The 20948-nt window shown below is 43.1% G+C and overlaps 1 protein-coding gene and 1 long non-coding RNA gene across 7 annotated transcripts in view; one reads left to right on the plus strand and one right to left on the minus strand.

The window, feature by feature from the left end:
• Positions 1-659: 659 nt before the first annotated feature.
• Positions 660-20948, minus strand: part of LOC144937883 (integrin alpha-9-like) — a 39661-nt gene continuing 19372 nt past the window's right edge. Inside the window, exons 16-28 of the mRNA XM_078865443.1 lie at positions 19301-19447; positions 17514-17590; positions 16821-16971; positions 14117-14200; positions 13887-13966; positions 10981-11070; positions 10282-10375; positions 9727-9834; positions 6982-7110; positions 6349-6465; positions 5066-5152; positions 2454-2573; positions 660-950 (exon numbers count right to left, since the gene is read on the minus strand). Of these exons, the coding sequence (XP_078721569.1) occupies positions 891-950; positions 2454-2573; positions 5066-5152; positions 6349-6465; positions 6982-7110; positions 9727-9834; positions 10282-10375; positions 10981-11070; positions 13887-13966; positions 14117-14200; positions 16821-16971; positions 17514-17590; positions 19301-19447 (1344 nt within the window). The 3' untranslated portion in view covers positions 660-890. The remainder of the gene's footprint in view (positions 951-2453; positions 2574-5065; positions 5153-6348; positions 6466-6981; positions 7111-9726; positions 9835-10281; positions 10376-10980; positions 11071-13886; positions 13967-14116; positions 14201-16820; positions 16972-17513; positions 17591-19300; positions 19448-20948) is intronic.
• On the plus strand, positions 4866-19371 carry LOC144937888 (uncharacterized). Of its 6 annotated transcripts, none has more exons than XR_013637793.1 (6): positions 4875-5297; positions 6358-6472; positions 16926-17010; positions 17750-17835; positions 18264-18412; positions 19340-19371. It is a non-coding gene; the product is annotated as an uncharacterized LOC144937888 (long non-coding RNA). The 6 variants fall into 6 exon arrangements; XR_013637794.1 differs by lacking the exon at positions 19340-19371 and adding an exon at positions 19224-19277; XR_013637792.1 differs by lacking the exon at positions 19340-19371 and having other exon boundaries at positions 18264-18456.

Below are 20948 nucleotides of genomic sequence, written 5' to 3' on the forward strand. Positions count from 1 at the left end.
GAGTCACACCGCGGGAGGAGAACAGTCAGCGGAAGGACGGACCACAGAACTGCTTCTGAAATTTCTTAAAGTGACCTTGTATCCGCACAAGCAGGCAACACTTTTGCACCCGCCTTTCGACAGAGACAAATGTTCGTCGCATGACGGTGAGGCTGAGATTTGTTTTATTATTACGACTGAAATCTAACCAAATTAAGTCTCAACTCGTGTATAAATCTTGATATGAAGCTTTCGTGACTGCATGAATCCATACTCTTTGGTTCTTTCGGTAAAGTCACGTAGGTATAAAGTTATGGATTTATAATTTTTTTTGCACAGACATTGGAGACTGGACAGAGCCCATCAACTCGCTGCACTTCAGAACCGGGTTTAATCACGGGCATCTGGCCAAATTTTAACGCCCAGGATTTCAGCGGTGCCAGCTTTTGCTCTGTCACCTCTATGCTACCCAGCCGTCTGTGAGGCTGGCAAATCTAATGCTCTCCCTCCACCCCCCGCTTGCCAGTGTCATGCATTGACCATCTCCATACTTGACAGCTCTGATGTATAAACTAAACTTTTTTTTATTTAACAGGTAAGGCCTACTGAGTTTTCTAGCTCTCTTTCAAAAGCGACCTGGCCACAAATGACAGCTCAACGAAGTGACTTATTACATGGACATTTATAGCAGCCAAATACTCTAAACTCATATTGATTCGAAATGTGGAACGAAAATTCCGGAGGACCCAGAGAAGAAATCCACACGACCACAGGGGGAGAGACATGCACACTCCAAATATACGGGTGTGACGGTCGGGATCGAACCCACGACCATCCTGCATACCAGGCGAGGTAGTTAAAACCTCGCCTTCGGCGCCTCCTGCAGTGTGATGGATTCACAATTCTCCCACTCAGTAGGCGTTTCTCCGGCGAGGCTTTCCCACTGGAATCGTTCGTTTGCAGAAGCCAACCTACAGGGACAGACACAGGAGAGTCAGCAACTCTACCAAGTGAGCAATATTTCTTACACCGTACACTGTGCAAATATGTACGAGTCTTCTTAATAAGTGCCGAAAGTGACAGTATCTATGGATTTATCAAAGATTCATTCATGACTGGATGAGTGCAGAAGCAGATACATTCTTTGAACATGAAAACTGAACACAAATACAGTATTTAAATTTCAATGTCACTTGTAATACCATCAGATCTGTGGACCAAGGCATAATCATCAACCATGTTCTATCAACTGCTGGATAAAGGATAACCATACCATCACCATCTGTCATGGTCTCAAAGTCCCACAATCCATCTCTTTCCTGCATATCTGCCGTGATTATCCTCTTCCGGTGTGATCCTTCACTTCACTCCCATTCTGTCATTATTCGTGATCACTGTCATATTTCCAACCTGCGACAAGGCCTGCCTAAGTCCACTTACTTTTCTTAGCAAACAATATTATTCTTATTCGTTCCCTGGTCCAGATGTTCTTCTTTCAGTTTCTAAGTATATATCCCATCATGTACCTTCCCATGCTTCTGTAATGTGCACTGGTTGAACACGTTATTCGCTCGCGACAATAGTATGTTAGAATGTGGATTAGCAATACAACATTAACGTCATCAAAAATGTTTTACTTTGAAAAAGGATTAAATCGAAAATTAAAATATGTGATCTACAAATGTGGCATCACAAAATACATCATGTTGCTAAATGCAAATCGTCAACACATGCAGGTATACTGAACCTATATATAATTGCATGCAACGTCCACTCCAACCACAATGACTACTTAACTACAATGGCAATTGTTAGAGCTGCTGTAACTTCCTACACAGCCACAAGCCCTTCCTGCCGTCAGTTGCCATGTATGTGCTAAAATGTCACACGCGATGACATTCTACATCAACACAACGGCAGTTGTAGCTTCATCATAAGAAGGATAGTGAATACCAACAGCCCATCCCACACATTTATACTTCAAGTAAATTCCCGTTCTCCATATAATTTACACGCACAATGACTCCGCTGCCCTAATTATGGAGACGATTCAAAGCGGGTGATTTTGCAGCCGGTGCGTCATTACTTTGCTGGCTCCGTGAGTCTGTGAGAGGACACGAGGTTGGCACCTTTGTGGGTTCAGCGTGGGCGTGCACCAGAGGACGCAAACGGGTTTGATTCCTTACCCGTACCCGTACCCGGCCGCACCAGGGTCGCAAATGAGTACCCGTTCCCTACCCGTACCCTACCCGAAATGAGTGACAAACGGTTACTCACCAGTGACTCACGGCCTACCCGCACCCGTACCCGGCCGCACCAGGGTCGCAAACGGCTACCCGTACCCGTACCCGGCTGGGTACGGGTAGCAGGGTATAGGGTAGGGTACGGGTATTGGGTACCCGGTTGCGACCTCTGGCGTGCACCTTGCGCTCTGCATGACGTGTGACAGGTGGTGCTGCGAGCTGCGAGCGTACCTTCCAGAGAACGAACGTGATGGCGCTGAGCACGAGCACCCCTGCCAGAGAGCTGAGCACAACGCTCCACGTCACAACGTCGACCGCTTCTCGCAGCTCGTACTTGGCGTCCGCGGTGACCTGCAGAACCAACCAAGTCCACGCGAATGTCTAAACCAAGGAGGGTCATTTACCTCCGCAAACAACGCCGACACTAAGTGGTGCGAATCATCAAGTGCTCTGCTTTTGCATTCAAGCAGTGAATTACTCCAATTGCAGGAATGCTCCTTAAAGTCTTTTCCTTTTCAAAATCGTTAAATCTTTGTTTCTGTAAATTAATGATCGAGTTGCACACAGACAATGCGAACATCACTAATTATGGGGGTGTTTGAATAACTACAGCAAAGAAATGAAAGTCCATTTTTAGATAACAGCGAGTGCCAACAGGACAAACAGATGACTTTTTACAGCTGAGAAGCAGATTGAATGTGTGTAACCTTTTTTTCCACCAGTAAATGACATAAACCCATTGAGACATATGAAACAACATTGCCTCTTCTGAAAAAGTTACCCTCATTCTTTTGGCTGGTCCTTAACCCAAGACTGTACCAAGACCGTCAAACAACCTTCCACCTTAAGTTTGATTCGGCGGTTTCGCAAAGATATAAACTTGAAGTGGCTAGTTCTGGGATGTACGTTGGGTGTGCCAGAACATTAAATCCAAGCTTGTTCCACAGTACCGTTATTGTGAGTACGGAGAGTTGCCTTGAGTTAAAGCATCATCAAATGGCCCACCACTCCTCCTCTCATCATCGTAAGCATGCTCACATCCTCATTGCAGCTGTTCCACTCGTTTATAAATGTTGTGCAGGTTCATTATTAGGTCAATTTGAATTGTCTTTGCGATCTCAGGGAACATTATACGTTGTTGTATAATGTAGAGTTGCGCAAGGGTGCTACCATCTTCACCACATATAAGTAAGTACATTTATAAATGCGCAACTCCTATAATCACGAGTGTGCAATAATCGTACATTGTATCAAGAGTCAATGAACGGAATATTGTACGCAGCTACCATAGTTAGTAATAACACCTGCCCGCCAGCTAAAAATGGGACTGTATAAATAATAGTTCACATGAGTACCAGGGTCATGCTCCATTCACTGCAGGTCTAACAAAATAAAAAATGCATAGATAATATCATTATTAAAAGTTTCTCTACTTCTTAAAATAACTTTGTAAATGTTTTGCTAGTAGGTGTTTTGGATTTTCTATAACAATCAGGCTAGATTTTCTTAAGTTTCTCTATGCTAATCAGTCTAATATATTGCAAAAACTTAAATATACTGCTATTATAAATTATACTATCATGGGGGTAGATGTGTGATACAGTGATTAGCACGATTGCTTCTGGGTTCAGGCCTTGTGGGTTTGAAACCAACCTCAGCTCCACAAATACTATCTTAGCCCCCTGATAATAATTTCCTGATAATGTGATATTCTTACTTTGTGGAAAACTGACACCGTTTTCCAATTTGTTTGGAGCAAAGGAGCACACGGCATTGACAGAGAGGTGAGCCGTGCGCTGATCACAGGGAAATTAGGAATATTACCCGCATGAATTTCCAGATTAAAGCTATCGACGACACATGTTTGGAGATAGAGTTTCGTTTATGACAATACAACACTTGCCATAACAATTGTCATTGTTGAGTAATGAATGGTGATAGTGATGGGCACGCTAAAACATAGAGTTGGCTGTGTCGGGTGGAGGTGGGTTTTAACAACACATTTATATATTTATGCGATCTAACCCAAAAACCTCTTATGGATGATATTGGTCGCGAAAGCCTACATGGTAAACATAAAGTTGGCAAAGGAAAAATATTTTTACCTTTTTTTTAAATGGGTAGTGAAATTTCTAATAAAAAAAAAATACAAGCCGTGCGGTACATTTACATGCACAATGACTAACAGAATTACAGCCTTTTCTACAGAAAAAAACTGGCCTTTGTACCAAAATGTAAATTTGTGCCAGAAATTGAATTATCCATGGGGCAGATGTAATTGTATTTACTTCGTGCTGTGGAAGCACTCATGAGTGATTAGGTTATACATTGTCTGGGCACCATTTGAATGAGGTAGTTTTATTCAGGGGGGGACGGTATCCTGGCTCCAAAATGTAGAGACAGCACCTGCCTGTGCTTAGCTGTATATTCTGTCACAACTGCCGATGATGTTTAATTCTGAAATTATGATCTTAAATTAATATAGTTTCAAAACACTTCTCATGAGCATGCCAAATTGTGATGTGTGACTCTCCTCGGAATAATGGTAAAACTGCGTAAGTGTTCGGACACCCAGACATACGTGCGCACACTCAGAAACACAAGACATATCCCAGCCCGCCCTCCCCCCTTTTCAGTAGGATGCAAGGGGGAGACTATTAGACCAAGAGTCACGCTGGCTTTAACAGGTGCTCTCCACCACCGTGCATACATGCAATCACGCGCAAACACGCACGCCGCGCCACCAGGACATTTCGCGGCACTTTATTGCATCGCGGGGTAATTTAGTGCGGAGATTGACGGAGCAAATCCAATTAAGCAGCGCGGAGCGTGCGCGTGCTGACCGTGGTGCGTGTGGGCCCGCCGTCTGGGGCGACTCCGTGCAGCGTGACGCTCGCCTCTGCGTCGAGCTGCACCCACGCCGCACGGTCCTGACAGCACGCGCGCACAGGGAGCCATCACGGACAGCAGCAGCAGCAGCAGCCGCAGCTGCAGCAGCAGCAGCCGCAGCAGCGGCGGCGGCGGTGGCAGAGGCAGCGGCGGCTCAAGGGACAGGCGCTCAATAACGGCAGAAAGGTTCCCCCCGGCTACGACGGGACCCAGGGGTTGTCACAAACAAAATACTGCCGGACATCAAAGCTAATGCCGGACCCTCTGGGAATGTTTTTTTAAATAAATGTCTGGCTGCAAAGTAAATGTTTGCGAGTGATGGTCATTAATGATGAAGGTGGCGGGGAGTAAAAAAAAAAGACCGATAGATTTGGTGTTAGAATTATGATGAGGGTTTGGAGTGAGATTTAGGTTACGGTTAGGGTTAAGGATGGGATTAAAATTACAGTAGGGGGAGGTTCTATTGTAAAAAAAAAGCACTCGCTGCCCACGAGGTAGTGAATTTGATTTTCAGTCCGTGGTCAACGCGGCCACCACCCCCCGTGGTCGATTAAAGGGAGACAGCCGTGGTCTCTCTATGGAGAGGCTGACCTTCATCATTCACTGCGTGGAATTTCCATCTCAACTAAACTATGAGCTATTTTTTTTATTGTACTAGATAAAGCCCACTGGGCTATATTTTTCATTAGCGACCTGGCCACAATTGATAGCTCCACGAAGTGGCTTATCGTGTGTAAATGTACAGAAGCCAGATCTTCTAAACGCATCTTTGCACTCCACAAGCCGACAACCAAATCACCCTGAATGCATTGATGGCCATCAATGATGATGAGTGCTTCCCTGTGTCTAGTTGGTGTTCTGGTTAGAGTTCATTCTTGGATGGAAAAGGAGGGTTAACTGGAAATCAAGGTCTTCCACGAAAACTGCATTTAATGACACGAAACATTCGATGAGGATCTGGCATTATGTTGAGGTATAACACTGTTCAGTTTCCCATCTAAAACAAGGAATTTCAAAGCTGAGCAACTTGTGTTGATATAGAAATAAACGTATTAGCTCACACTTAGGTCTTTCTAAAAAAACTGTGCTTTAGTTTTGTAAGGAAAGCTTTAAAAACATGTAAAAAACCTTAAATTAATGGCACTTGAGCTCAACCAAAATAATGGACATTGGGAAGTGCTGACATGAGCCTGAGTAACCACAATAAATTCGTGTTTAAATGAAGTCCATTTCTCACCATTTCCAGCACGCGTGTGTCCAGCAAGGTCCTGATGTCCACATCACGAACACTCCCCTTGTGCAAGCTGCCGAGCGGGCAGGTGATGTTCACACACCTGGCCATGCCACCGCATGTCTACAAGGCAAGTCACGGAGGAGCACACTTTATACAGCACGTACATTTGAAAATCCTTTTCCATTTATTGCACATCAATCAATCATATGATATTTTATTTATATATATCTATCTATCTATCATTGATATTCAAATTTGCAAAGGAGAACCAGGATAACATAAATTACGAAAAGTCAATTCAATGTACCTCCACGTTCAAAAGAGCAAAGAGGCGATGTTCCTCTATGACGGTGGCCATAAGCCATTGGTAGAAATTCTGCCATTCCTAAGCAAACCCACTCTTAACTTGACACGGAACCGCAACTCGTTTTATAAACCCTGGAGGGATAACGGGTCAATCAACAAATTTTTATTCTCAAGTTTCCACGTGTGAGTTGCATGCTCTGCCACAGCATCGCCTTCAAAACAATGTGACATGATCTTTAGCATTCCATTACAGCAGGCTGCAGACTCGGACTATTTTTAAAGAGGAGTTCTGTTTGCCCTGGACAACTATTTGATGGTCATTTTACTCACCACTTTCAGGTGCTTCGAATTGATGATGTTGAACAAGTTTTGAAAAAATCCAGGGTTGCTTTTCACATCCGGGTGGTGACAATTTTCAGCTGCACCGTCAATTACACAATCGGCTGCCTGGCCTCCTACCTGCGAAGAGAAAGCACAGGTGTTTACTTACAATAAAACACTTGGATCCGAGGTATTTTATTTTTAACACTGAAACAGTCGTTTTCCACTCCACAAGCCGACAACCAAATCACCACGAATGCACGCGATTGGATCGTTACTCAGACGCTATGCATGTTTAACCCTGGTTAGCGACTGGATGGGAGGCTGCCTGAGAATGACAGAGGTGTTGTCGGCTTGGGCTGTGAGGTGGACAGATAATGGGAGTACAGAAATTGATCCTTCCATCTCTCTGTTAGAAGCCTTGTGTGTTACCCCCATTGTATGTTTGTGTGTGTTACTCCTCTTTTACTAGAACTGTACAGGTATTGATTATCGAGTGGTTAGTATTGTAGGAGGAAACTGGATAGTATTAGTATGACTTACTCCTCGTGTGCTTGTGCATTTATCCATAAACCTACACGTTAGCGATCACTCCCAGATATGTCTTTCTAGTTCTAAGCAAGATTTAGTAAATTACACTATGTAACACAATTTTTTCCCCTGGATAGTAAGTGTTCTTTTTTAATTGGTTATGCCTAAAAAGTTTAGAATATGGCTATTATTCCCCACAAACTGTGCTTTTGTGACCAGGACTTTATATGAAGCAATGACACAAATGCACACCACGTTTTCCCATTGAAAATAGGTACATTTCAAAATATCACTGTCCTGGTCACAAAAACCAAGTTTGTGGGGAATAATAGCCATTTTCTGTAATTTTGAGGCATAAACAATGAGGAAATAACATTACTACCCAGGAACAATTTGTTTTTGTTACACAGTGTTATTATTATAATGAAACAAGTTTCTAGGAATGTTTATTAAAAAAAAGTTTAAAATTCCAGCAAAAAAAACGACATTTAAAACAGGTCTCATCAACTATACAACAAGCCTCACTGACACGTGATGTTCGTTGATTTTAATGAACGATTGTGTCACGTGGAGGAAGATATCGGTATTAAAGTGGCAGTGTAATATATAACTCCACTGTATTTTTCGATTTAAAGCTTTCGTGACTGCAGGGATTCATCTTCTTGGTTCTTTCGGTAAAGTCACGTATAAGGGAAGTAATACAATAATAAAACATAATAAAAAAATTCTCACGACGTTTCGGCCACAATGCAAGCAGCCGCCCTCAGGTGAAAACCAGGTCTGTCGAGGCGACAGCGTCTCATTCAGACGCTGTCGCCTCGACAGACCTGGTTTTGTTTTATTATGTTTTATTTTTATTATTTTATTACTTCCCTTCTACGTGACTTTACCGAAAAAACTCCACTGTACTCTGACATTTATTTTTTTATAAATAGATATGCCATGCTGATGCATTTCACATAAGTAAATGCCACCCTCCATGTTTACCTTGTTGAAAAAAATTGTCTTGGGAAATCTTCCCATGGACGGCTCTCAGTCCACAAAATTGTCTATTTCCCCTTCTTTTCAACAATGAAGATATTTTTATCATAATATATAAATGTCAAGAGACAGTTCAGCACACCCATCAGTGAATGTTAAGAGTAGATAAACATTCTCATTTGCATCGAATTAAACAGGTTATATATTATCCCAAGAGTATATTCGCCAGCGATAATTCTTTCTCCTTATCAAATTAGCTTATCTGCAAGATTTTACAAGAGCACATATTTTAATATTAAATGAGTGTGATATTAATCCCTTCACCTTTAATCCCCAAGAAATGAAACATTTATTAAATAATTGTGAGAATGACTTGCGCTAATTTTGCGCAGTCAATGCCTTTAACCCGCAGCTCTGACACGGGTATGGCCCATCCAGAAAGGGAACACAATCACACGAACGCTGCCTCTCCATTATTCATTCACTTATACATCCCAGTGGCTCTGGTACCCTTCGGAAGTGTGCATGTAAATGTAAATCAGTGAGAATATTAATGGGGCCAACGATGGCATGCATTGCACAAGTTATAATAACGTGTTGTTGCTACATTTTTTTGTGAAGTTGAGCTTAACATCACAACGGGTGACAACAATAATGAGTAGACATAGCCAAGTATAATGTACATTCATTTGCCTGCACCTCCGATTCGCACGGTTGGCTACATACGATGCGAAAACAGTTTAACATTTAAACATACAAATGGATACTTGGGCATGGGATGTTTGACAATGGTGACTTTTGTCACGTCCAATGCTTCATTCGAGCAATGCATAATCCAATGTAATAATGTCAACAGTGTCGCTTTGTATAGTATAGTACATAATCGCGAGACTCTTTATGCATTCACCAGGATATCTCACCCGCCTTTATACAATAATATCCCAGAATAAACCTCAGTCATCCGTGCTATCTGACTGAGAATTGCCGAAAGTAAAGATGCCACCCCACAATTTATTCCTCACGCTACTGCTGCCAGAAGGGCCTCTGCTATAGGGCACTTTAGAGAGTAACCCAAGAGGCTATTTTGACCCATTCTTCCATGCTGGCTCGGCGATTTTAGCACTCATCGGCAAATTATCGAATCAAAAGGTGTTCTTCATATCTAGAGAGGCAAGGCATTTCATATACGTGTATAATTGGGCAGAGGAGAAGGTGAGAGGAAGTGGTGTATTTCGTGTGCACCTTGGTCTCCAGTACAGAGAACAGCTTGGGAGTGTTGCTCGACACTTGCCCAGGGACCAGGAGCTGCACCCAGGCCGCACGCACTCTGCTGGGACCCATATTCGTCACCTCCAACAGGGGAAAACATCAGTTTGTTGACGATAGTGAAGCACCAGCTGGGGCAAACACAGCCAGGGTCATGGACATAATGAGGATAATATGGACGAGGGATGCGTGAAAATCAGTGAGACTTTTTTTTTTCACCCTATCCCACAGGCTGGGGGGGGAGATGCCAACTTGGTTGAAGCGTGAGAGATGACAAAGAGGAACAAGGGAGAGAGGAGAAGTGGTGGGAAGAAGAGACGTTGATGAAAGTAAAAAAAAAAGTCGGTGTCTTCCTGCGCAAACAATGGCCACTTTAAAATTTAATACACTTGGGTAAAGGCTTGGGAAGATAACATGAAGCGGACAGAATTATAACATTCACTAATAAGAAGGAATGCACACATTGATGGACGGTCAGCAGACAGGCGTGTGGGTTGGGATACCTGCTATCAGGGTTTAGAGGAAACTCACCTTTATTGAAAAGATGACCGTCTGTTGCAAGCACTCTGAGGTTTGGTCCCCCTTGGCAGCTTTGCCAAAGTAAAATAACGCTGGAGACACCGTTCTACAAACAAACAAACACAAAGTCATGAGATCCACAGTGTGTTTGGAATAAATGATGTCGAGTATTTTAATTCGCTAAAATAAATCTAGAACTAAACTTTGTTTTACCAGGTAAGGTCCACTGAGCTCTATAGTTTTTTTCTCTGCAGCGACTTGGCCACAAGCGATAGCTCAAGTACGTGGCTTATCATGGGTAAATTTATAGCAGCCAAATACTCTAAACAGCACGTTGCTTCTAAATTTGGAAGGAAAAACCGGAGGACTTGGAGAAAACTCCACGCGACCACGGGAAAAACATGTAAACTCCAAATATACAGGTGTCAGGGTCGGGATAGTTAACATCTCTCACAGTTTAGAGAATAGACATTTTGGAATATCCTTATTGTTGGGCATAGCTAATGTTTAATTGCAGCCATACAGCAGTGCTGAAAATTAAATAGTCCCATTGCTATGGTCTATCCAAAGCATAACCACTGTTGATATCCAAAATTTATGGTACAAATTTTTTTCATTCATTTTTCAGTTCTTAGGGCATTAGAGTTCTGTGCTAATGGTAAGTGACGTGGATTAGTCGCAGGGCATTTCTTCAGAGGTTATAATTCTTACCCATTGATGATCGCTGTAGCTGCATTGGTAACGTGGACCACAGCCTTCTTGTAATTGTCCTCTAGGGTGGAGTCTGCTTCAGGAGTCTCACTGCATTCAAAGCAGAACAACCACAGCCCATTCAATGCCACGTCTCAGTTTCTTATAAAACAGGACTAGGACGAAAAAAACTCCCTTAGATCTCAAGTTGAGCATGGTCAGTAATAGTTAGAAGTCATAATCGACCTGAGTTTCATACCTGACCAAAGCTCACATGAGTCACAAGCGATTTCTGAATTGGTCCTGGGCCCTTTTCTCACCAGCCGATCACTGGCGAAGTATGGTCAATTAACCTCCATGGACTCTTTTCGATTTAAAGCTTTTGTGACTGCAGGGATTCATCTTCTTGGTTCTTTCGGTAAAGTCACGTAGAATAAAAATAATAAAAATATAACATAATAAAATAAAACGTCGTGAGAATTATTTTATCATGTTTTATTTTTTATTATTTTATTATTTCCCTTCTACGTGACTTTACCGAAAGAACCAAGAAGATGAACTCCATGGACTCGTCCCCTCCCTACGTTTGCCCTCTCACCTTACTCTACTCGCCTCAATGTGTTCTCTGCAGCAGCAAACAAGCGCTGTTGGCAAAAGCTCTCAACCATCCTACGCTCAATGGGAAGTCACTAATTCTCTGCTGCTACCCTCAAAGTTTAGTATTCTCACCCCCAACCATCCGTGCCACCAGCTCCCTGCTCCTGTTCAAGTCAGACCTTCTTCTGCCTAAAACGGACTGCATGACATCTGTAAAGTGACTACAACCGGACATTATTTGAAAAACGTAAACACATCCCTTTCATCCCCGTGATGCACAAATCCTGCTTTGTGTCTAGTGCCTTAACATGCACTTGCATGTACATGCTCTATAAATCCAAATTCTATTGATATAATGTGTTATATATTAGTATTTAAATATAATATGATATATTACGTTTATTTATGCCCTCATTATTCATTCCCGTAGGCAGGAGAGCGGTAAGTATGATTGTGTGTCACCCTTGTGCAGGACAAATACAATTTATTGTGCCAGATCATTAACCGTCGTACTTTTGTTAATGTCTAATTTATTTTGAAGAGAGAATCATTAAGTTACATTAACAGTATTGTCCATAAATCAACTCCCTTCTACCGATCCTGATAATAGAGAGGACCTGAATATAACACTATTATACATCTCCATGCTTACAATAAAATTAGACACAATGCAATTACCAAGGTATCAATTGTATGTTTGGTAAACAGCTCAAGTTTGGTTCAATTTATCTACTATATAGATGTTGTTGTTGGAGGGGGTCTAATATTCAGTGCAATTACTGTTTGCATAACTTTCACAATGCTCAGTAAACGTGGGTAAGTTCGTGTAATATATAAAAGAGCAAATCGGGAGATTTGTCTGCTTCGGTTCAGTTACAGCTCCCTGGGGCTAAGCTCCAGAAAATATCCTCCCCCGCACCCCGACCCTGCTATATTCTTGGTTCTTTCGGTAAAGTCACGTAGATAGAAATAAAATAAAGAAAAAATTAAATGAAATAACATTTTCTAAAATTAAATTGAAAATAATCAAAGCAAAAAACCCACGACGTTTCGATCGCCTGATGAAGACCGCTTGTGTTGCGATCTCTAATTTTATTCTCATTTATTTTTATTCTATTTTCTATCTACGTGACTTTACCGAATGAACCAAGCATATGAATTTCTGCAGTCACGAAAGTTTAAAGTCAAAACCCCACCATGATGTTGAAAATATTCAATGAGAAATAAATCCCTGCCTGCACAACTGTGGCGATTCACGCTCATCGACTTAAGAAGAACGGGCTTTATTTACCCTTTCTGGCAATAATACTGACGGTGTTAAGATGTTTAAACACCAAATAGACACGCCCATTGCAAGGCACAAAGTCTGCGTTCACCACACAGACTTGTGGCAAAACATGGAGACCAATATTCTCTGATAATTGAATTTAAAGGTCTCTTAGATGTAACTGTTCAAGCCGAGCTATTAATGCTTCGATATTTGCATTTCCTTTGTACTCTTCGCCTTTTGTTGTTCTCTGGTCTGGTGAGACAAGGCCACACAGAAGACTGTCTCTGGTGTAGGCCAATCCGTTTCAAAGACGATGCATATATTATAATCAGAGCATATTTGTTTGCTTTTTATGCCACAAGCATGTGTGGTTAACGCAGAATTTATGCCTTGCAATCGGTATCTATTTAGTGTTTGAACATCTCAACACCTGCGTTATTTCTACGGCATCATTTTGATACTGGAAAAATAAGGTCCCGTAGCTCAGTGACTTTAATGTCAATACTAAATTATTCTAGCGTCACATTTGATAGGTCTTCCAGATTTTTTCATAAGGAAATTTTCCTCTTTGATACAGGATTCATCAACAACATTCATGCTGCCTAATCCAATTCACCACTGAATTCTGCTCATTCTAAAAGAGATCGAGGAATCCATAGCACCACGAGAAAATGTGTGCCGAAGAGAAGACAATCGTCAAAATGCACACTGGTAGGTAAACGGCCTCATCGCTGTCCTGCCTTCAGGCCAGCTCATATTCCAGCAGGTGGGTGTCTCATGTATGGCTTGCATCACCTGTCGGCCGAAAATATCTTTGTCAAATTGGATTAGCAAGGTCACCAATTCAACATCCCGTGGATAGTGCCCGGCTTGCCTCTGAAGTGGTTGGAGCACTTACATTTGTAAGTCTCACGTAATAGAGGTGGGTGTCTCTCAAGGAATACTCGTAGCAACGCAAATCATCGTGTCTAGGACATTTTAATTGTACATCAATATTAAAACAGAAAATTATTGTTGTAAAAGTGTGAAAATGACGAAGAGCATGGGATTTTATTCTCACCTTTTCACAGATATATTAAACGGCAACTCTCCCTCATCCCCGGCAAGCATGTTGGTGTCAAACATAATGCCGACTTTCCTCTGCAAAGGAAAATGCACACAAATGCATGGTTAATGTATATATGGGGAACTTCTTTTTCACAGTACATAGCCACACGTGCTAATCGAACCATTCTGATGAATGCAGATGTGCTTTAATGGTGACGTGCAAGCGAACAAGGTTGTACGAACCGTTGAGTTGTGTTCAATCAACTGGGGTCCTAAGGTGCACACCAGCGACGAAGCTTTAGGTGCACAACTATGAGGATCATCGCCCTGCGAAATATGGGAGCAAAACAATTCTCAGCTTATATATTTATGGAACAAAAACAGCACTCAACGCACTCATTAATAACACCGTGGGCTAAAAAGCAAACATACAATCGGTAACGTCTGGGTAATGGCTCTTCTCCATGGCACACATGAATAGGCCACAGGACGATACGAGTTGGAGATTGCACTTGACACAAAAGGTGCCCGATGAGAATGAACATTTTCAAAATTATTTCTGATTACATACTCTTTGGTTTTTTCGGTAAAGTCACGTAGGTTAAATAGAAAACAAATCAATTAAATCACGACGTATCGGAGGCAACACAAGCCTCCGTCTTCAGGTGGAACCGTCACAGCAAAATTACTGTATCACGTGAAGAGAGCTCTAAGAGACACGACCTTATATACTGATTTCTGATTACCAATTTTCAGTCGATAGCTATCAGCAGCATGAGTGTGTATCTCACAAGCACCGGAGTTGGACCCTGCGTGTCTTTGCTATGCTCGTGGCGCTCCGTTCTCCATGCCACTGAATGTGGGTGGCACCACGATCGTTGAAGCTGAAGGAAAAACCTATCCTCACGATGGCACTGGAACACATTCCTGCGGAGGGAGCTGGTAGGAACGTTGGGTTGCTCGGTCAATGGCCAGGGTCAACGGCGGCGTGGTGTATTCCGCAAATATGCCCGACTGTGAGGGCGGGCACAAGCCGGCGTGAGTAGGTTAAACGTTGAGTTTTATAAGGGCATCACGGGGTGACCAGCCCCTCCCCACCTATCCACAACCCCCACCCAGCCCCACCCTCCCCACCCAGCCCCTCCCCACTCTTCCCACCCAGCCCCTCCCCATCCTCCCCACCCAGCCCCTCCCCTCCCCACCCTCCCCTCCCCACCCAGCCCCTCCCTGCACGACGGACACAACAATCCCATGTGGGCTAGTGTAACCAGGAGGTTCCTACCAGTATAACCGGACGTGTCCTCTCTTCCTGCTAAGATAGCAAGACAAAACCCTCATATCCTGAAAGAGTGACCCCCATTTTCTGAAGTTAGACCTCACAACGTCGCATTCTTTATCGAACGTATAATAGGATATTAACTTGTGACATGGAATGGTTTACTTTGGTGCTGACAAATGACTTTGATGCTTAAACTACTCAATCATAGTGAAAGGGGAAACAGAGTCTAAGTCAGACTCTATGAGATACACTGTGCTATGATACAGTTATTAGTGGAGTATGAAGACCCATCAGTGTTAACATTTCTCCGATACTCCCCGAAAGATGCAAGACGGCCGTTTAATTAGCTGAGCACCTCGTGCCTGCGGTGACAAGTGCTGCTTGCACCTCAGCACGATGCATTTGCACAACCGTTCACACGCAGACCAGAAACATCACCAGCAGCAGCGAACAACTCGAGATAAACTGCACTTCGGTACGACGAGAAATCACTGCTTGCAAACCAATAGCTGATGTTATATTTATAAAGGCGAGACTCATTAAACTACAGTATATCGCCGGGACTATCAAATCAGTACAACCATGGTTTTTGGTAGATTTCCGCAGTCATGTTGCCTAGAGGAATGTCCTTGTCGAACTTCAATGACTAAACAAGCACTTGGATAGACTGCAGCAAAGTGTGAATTATGTGTAAATTAAGTGCACTTTTTTATGTGGGGGGGGGGCACCGTGGTTCATGCACTGAACTTTATGGACCCAGTGGCAGGCGTTTGATTCCCAACAGTGATTCACATCAGTGGTGCATGACATCTGAATTTATCAAAGTGGTAAAGTATGGTCAAACAATCCCCATGGCCAATGGTGCGTATGATGAGACCTTCATCCAGCAGTGAATTTACAAAAGGAACTGTGAGCTACGAGTTTAAATCGTTTTGAGCATTTACTATACAGCACATTGCCGGATCTCAATATTGAGTGCATTTTCTTGAATGGCTCTCTCATCCGTGATATCGGAATATCAAGTATCATGCCTTGTCAAGAACACAGTGGAGCCAAAATTGGTCCAACATTTGCCTTTTAATAAGGTACATGTACGAGGATACTTTGACCCAGAAGCACCAGGCCAATGGTTTAAATGCTACATAAAAAAATCACTACCCATTCTACAAAGAAAATTAGGTTATTAGTTTACATGGTGTTGTATGCTTGGATAAGACAATGCATCCCCCTCTCCAATGCAGCAGAGCTCATGCTGGTGCTAGGGGGCACTGCAGAGAAGGGCTATGGAAATAGACTTCAGACTGAGGTCCGTTTTAAACCTGTGGACATTAAAGAGCACATGTAACTCGTTGCTACACTGCAAATTAGTTACTGCACATAATATCCAAATGGAGGGTGAAAAAATTATCTTGCAAATTTGTTAAAAACCAATGTGTCCCCTGTGGGAGCTTAATGTCCCTGTAAATGAGGTATATTCATCTCAATGGATCTATCCAGAATTAGTCTCCAAATAAAAAGATTACATTTAATTGCTGTCAGTAAATCAATGCACGTTGTCCTGACAGGGCTGCTTAGATTGAAAACACCTCCGGTTTTGCACGGTTGGCTATTTACGGTGTGAAAGAAGTTCAACATACATACGTACAAAGCGTACACGTGTGGGCAGACCTGTACGAGAGCCTTGATGTAGTGCAGCGGCCGTGGGAAAGCCACAGAGAGGGAAGGACCGTGTGCAGTGTCTCCGCGGTTGTGTACGCTAACGTGCATCAGCAGTGTGCGTGTGTTTCCAGCCACCACGTTGTTCCCAGGATGCTCGGAGCTACACAGAATGACAGCACAAAGACGAAGATTCTGTACGGTGCGAAAGGCGTTCAACACATATGCATACACACAAAGATCACCCGTGTAGCCTGAACAGACTGTTGGGGCAAGTGCTGTTAATGAGCAACTAGAAGTGGCACACGAGGAGGTGGGTGGCCAGCACCGCACCCGGCAGCATTTGTCTCCCAAAGGCGGCCGGGCACCGTAAAGCATTTAATCAAGATAATTATTGCATATGTCCTGCTATGACCTGCTATGACATATGGATCACGAATGCCAACGTAGACATAAAATAAAAGCCCATATGTTTCGCAAGAAGCGTGGAGTAGTGCACGCTTGGAATTCGACCGAATGACAGGAAGAGGAACACATGGATTCGAGATCTGTTTAAGTAACGTGGTCTTGGGCAGGACACGTTGTCTGGAAGGGATTATGACCGGTGGCTGAGCGTACTGACAAGAGTGGCAGCCAAAGGAGAGATCACACTCGAGCAGACATCGAACTTAATGCAGCAATACACAAATGGACGAGATTGCATACCCAGAATGAATAAACGCGACCTCCACCCAGAGGTCAGGTGTACAGTTTGTGTTCACAGAGTGGCACTGGAGCAAAGTCTGGAACACATTCGCAAAGGAGAAAGCAAATAATACAAAGCATACATAAAACAAATCAATCTCCGTGAATATCGCGCCATTGTTGAATAACAATTGTGCCGAAGTTATTCATTTTGCCGAGGAAAGTCTCACAGAGTTTTGAGACTATCTTTCAAATAGGTCCAGCTGCTTAGAAGAATTGACTCCGACTGATGCTCCTGCTGTTGTGGAGTGACTCATGCAGCCAGCTATAGCTGCAGAGTTTGGTAATACATGTTGTTTATGTCGTTTATTGTGAAAATTCGCTAACAGTTCCTATGCTCACTGTTTCATTGCTTTTATGGCTTTATTTTGGTGATTTTCGAAAAGTTTTTCGGTTTGGCCATGTTTGTTTGTTGTAGTACAGAGTTAAACGGATGGCCTTAATCTAAGTTGTCTTGTGGTTGTTGTTGTTTGCTTTGCATCCCACTGGGATTTTTGCACACAGTGTTGGTGTACGGTGCTTTTTCTGCAATATTTTGCTGTCTATTTTCTTGGATTTTCTGTTTGCACATATTCACTTTAAAATGTTTTCTTGTTCATGTTTTTGTTTTTTTTGTTTGTTGCGGTTGCACCCGATTCAAGAGCCGAATGGCTCACAGGGCTATACCTAATACATGAACTTAAACTTGAGTGTGTGGTGCGGAAACCGCAGGGGCCAGAAAAAAACCACCACACAACACCGCCGTCTCCTGGCTACCTCAAAGCTCCACGTCTGCAACACGTGGCACGCCTTGGTGGTCACCCAACCAAGCCCGAACCAGGCCCGAACCTGTTTAGCTTCAAAAGATCCAAAGAGATCAGGTGCATTAATGGTGATTTTGTCATAGATAATTGGTAATGTGGTATCCTCCACCACATCTATCGTGACAGTATTACTTTTTACCACTGGCGCTTAAGCAACAAATATGTCTAGATAGGTCACCACTCTAGAATGTTTGCCTCCAGTGTTTTTACACAGACATTTAAATAGGTGTATTATATATATATAAAATCTGTTTTTGCGGGGAATATTAGGTTTGTTGTAATGATTTATAAAAAAAAATACTTTCATGTATGTATACTCTGTTCGTGTAAATCTCAAGGTTATTTGTTAGAATGTGAAGTTGATAAATGCGTGTGAATATATATTATTGGAATCGATAATTGATGTAATTAAATCAGGACTTTTTCTGCAAAAAAAACATTACTGTATTTATATATATTAAACACAATCCCTGCTATTGATATCAGAACACGACCACATAGTATATTTTATCAGTACAGCTTGCGAAGCAAGCTTTCCTGTAAAAAAAAAGTTCAGTAAAACACGTCACTCTGCTTTTATAGAAATGCCTAATTATAACTAAGTTTCAGTCAATATTTATGCCTCAGGGCTCGCATTGCAGTAAATCTACTGTGTACATTCCAGATGGTTTAGGGATGGCATACCCAAAAATGGAACTAATGCTAATTAATACAATTACAAGCACTGCTGAAACTCTTAGCAGATTACTAAAGCCTGCTTGAAATAGGCCCTCCCAAGTTCTCCAGGCAGTGTAGATCACTGAGCATGTGGCACATGAGAGGACTTTTTCTGTGAGTTGAGAGTGTTACTTGGCTCATTCACATACAGGATGACACGGAGCGGTGGGGGGGCGTTAACGAGTGTGGACTCTAGGAGGCGCGTAGTGTCTCTGCTGTCTGGCTGACCTGGCTCCAAGCCACGTGTCCCTCTGCTCTTGGCCGCAGCATGGGCTGGAGGGGAGGTGGGCGGACATCACTGGGCCTGGCAGCCACCGCAAGGAGGCCATAGGTCACCTCCACCACCACCGGTTGGAACACATCGACGACTTCCCGCTGGAAAGAAGAAAATTGTTTTAATATGTATGTTGATCTTCTTTCGCACCGTACGTTGCCAACCGTGCGAATCCGAGGTGTGGGGGAAGATAACCGACTAAGGAAGGACAACAAATTAATCACCTAACTTTATGTTTTCCCAAATAAGAATTCTGAAATGATACCCAGGTCCAAAACATATTCTTTCCTTCCTCTCACTGGCATCTCGCTGCCCCTTCAGGCGGGTGTTCCACGCGCATGATCTCAGAGCGACCCGCCAACCCCACCGTTAAATAACTGACTATAAGCAGGCGCATTGCTCGAACTGGCCCCCGGCTCTCAAGGGGAAGATACCCTACGAGCCAGAGTAGTGTGCAGCACGAGCCAGCCGGCATGGCTCTGCTAGTGCTTCATTCCATTCATGATTGTTTCCTGCACCAGTTAGACTGTGAAATATGTTGTACAAACAACGTGTTTCCATACTGTTATACCTTTTACGTGATTAATAAAAATGTGGCTCATATTTAGATTCCTACTTAATGTTAGGTTAACAAAATAGGCTCGAAGAATGTTTAGAAATGTACAGCATCACAATACGAACAAGAATGGATTACTGGGTTTCCAAACAGGGTCAAAGTTAGAATGCAATGCTTTTTTTCTTGTTTTTATTGAACCCAAGTCAAGAGTCATAACAGAGGGCACATGAACGTACAAGTAAAGCTTACGTGTCTTGTGGTTTCGCTGTCCTGAGTCGTTTTTCGTCCATAAACAGGGGCTTGCTAATCAATGTGTACGAATGCAATGCTTATTTTAAAAGGGCCAGAATTATACTTAGCCGTCATGACCAGACTGGGTCATGCTAGATTTGAAGCTTTCGTGACTGCAGGAATCCCACACCCTTTGGTTCTTTCGGTAAAGTCACGTCGGTAGAAAATAATAGATCACGACGTTTCGATCGCAACGCAAGCGACCGTCATCAGGTGAGACAATCACAGCAGCAGTCTCCCTGCTGGGTAGAAAATAATAGATCACGACGTTTCGATCGCAACGCAAGCGACCGTCATCAGGTGAGACAATCACAGCAGCAGTCTCCCTGCTGTGATTGTCTCACCTGATGCCGATCGCTTGTGTTGCGATCGAAACGTCGTGATCTATTATTTTCTACCTACGTGACTTTACCGAAAGAACCAAAGAGTATGGGTCATGCTATTTATGCAGCTGGATGAGGAATGGTCCTCATCGAGCAGTGGAATGACAAACGGCTGTACATGTAGAACGTCGGTTGTTGACTTACGAATCCCGCGTGCAACAGTCCACATTTTGTGCTCACATGCTATTGATGGCAAACACGAGGCAAGGGGCCTGCCTCACCGCCCTGCATGTGTCATCGTAGACTAAATGCCAATGCCCATTTCCCAAAATGTGTGCGGTCGCACGAGAGCGGGTGACAATGCAGCCAACGCTCTCGCACTGGTCTGGGTGTGGCTGCGAGATGGATATCTTCAATTCCCCCACCGCGGTG

Source organism: Lampetra fluviatilis, chromosome 2 (assembly GCF_964198595.1).
Source record: "Lampetra fluviatilis chromosome 2, kcLamFluv1.1, whole genome shotgun sequence".
NCBI classification, from domain to species: domain Eukaryota; kingdom Metazoa; phylum Chordata; class Hyperoartia; order Petromyzontiformes; family Petromyzontidae; genus Lampetra; species Lampetra fluviatilis.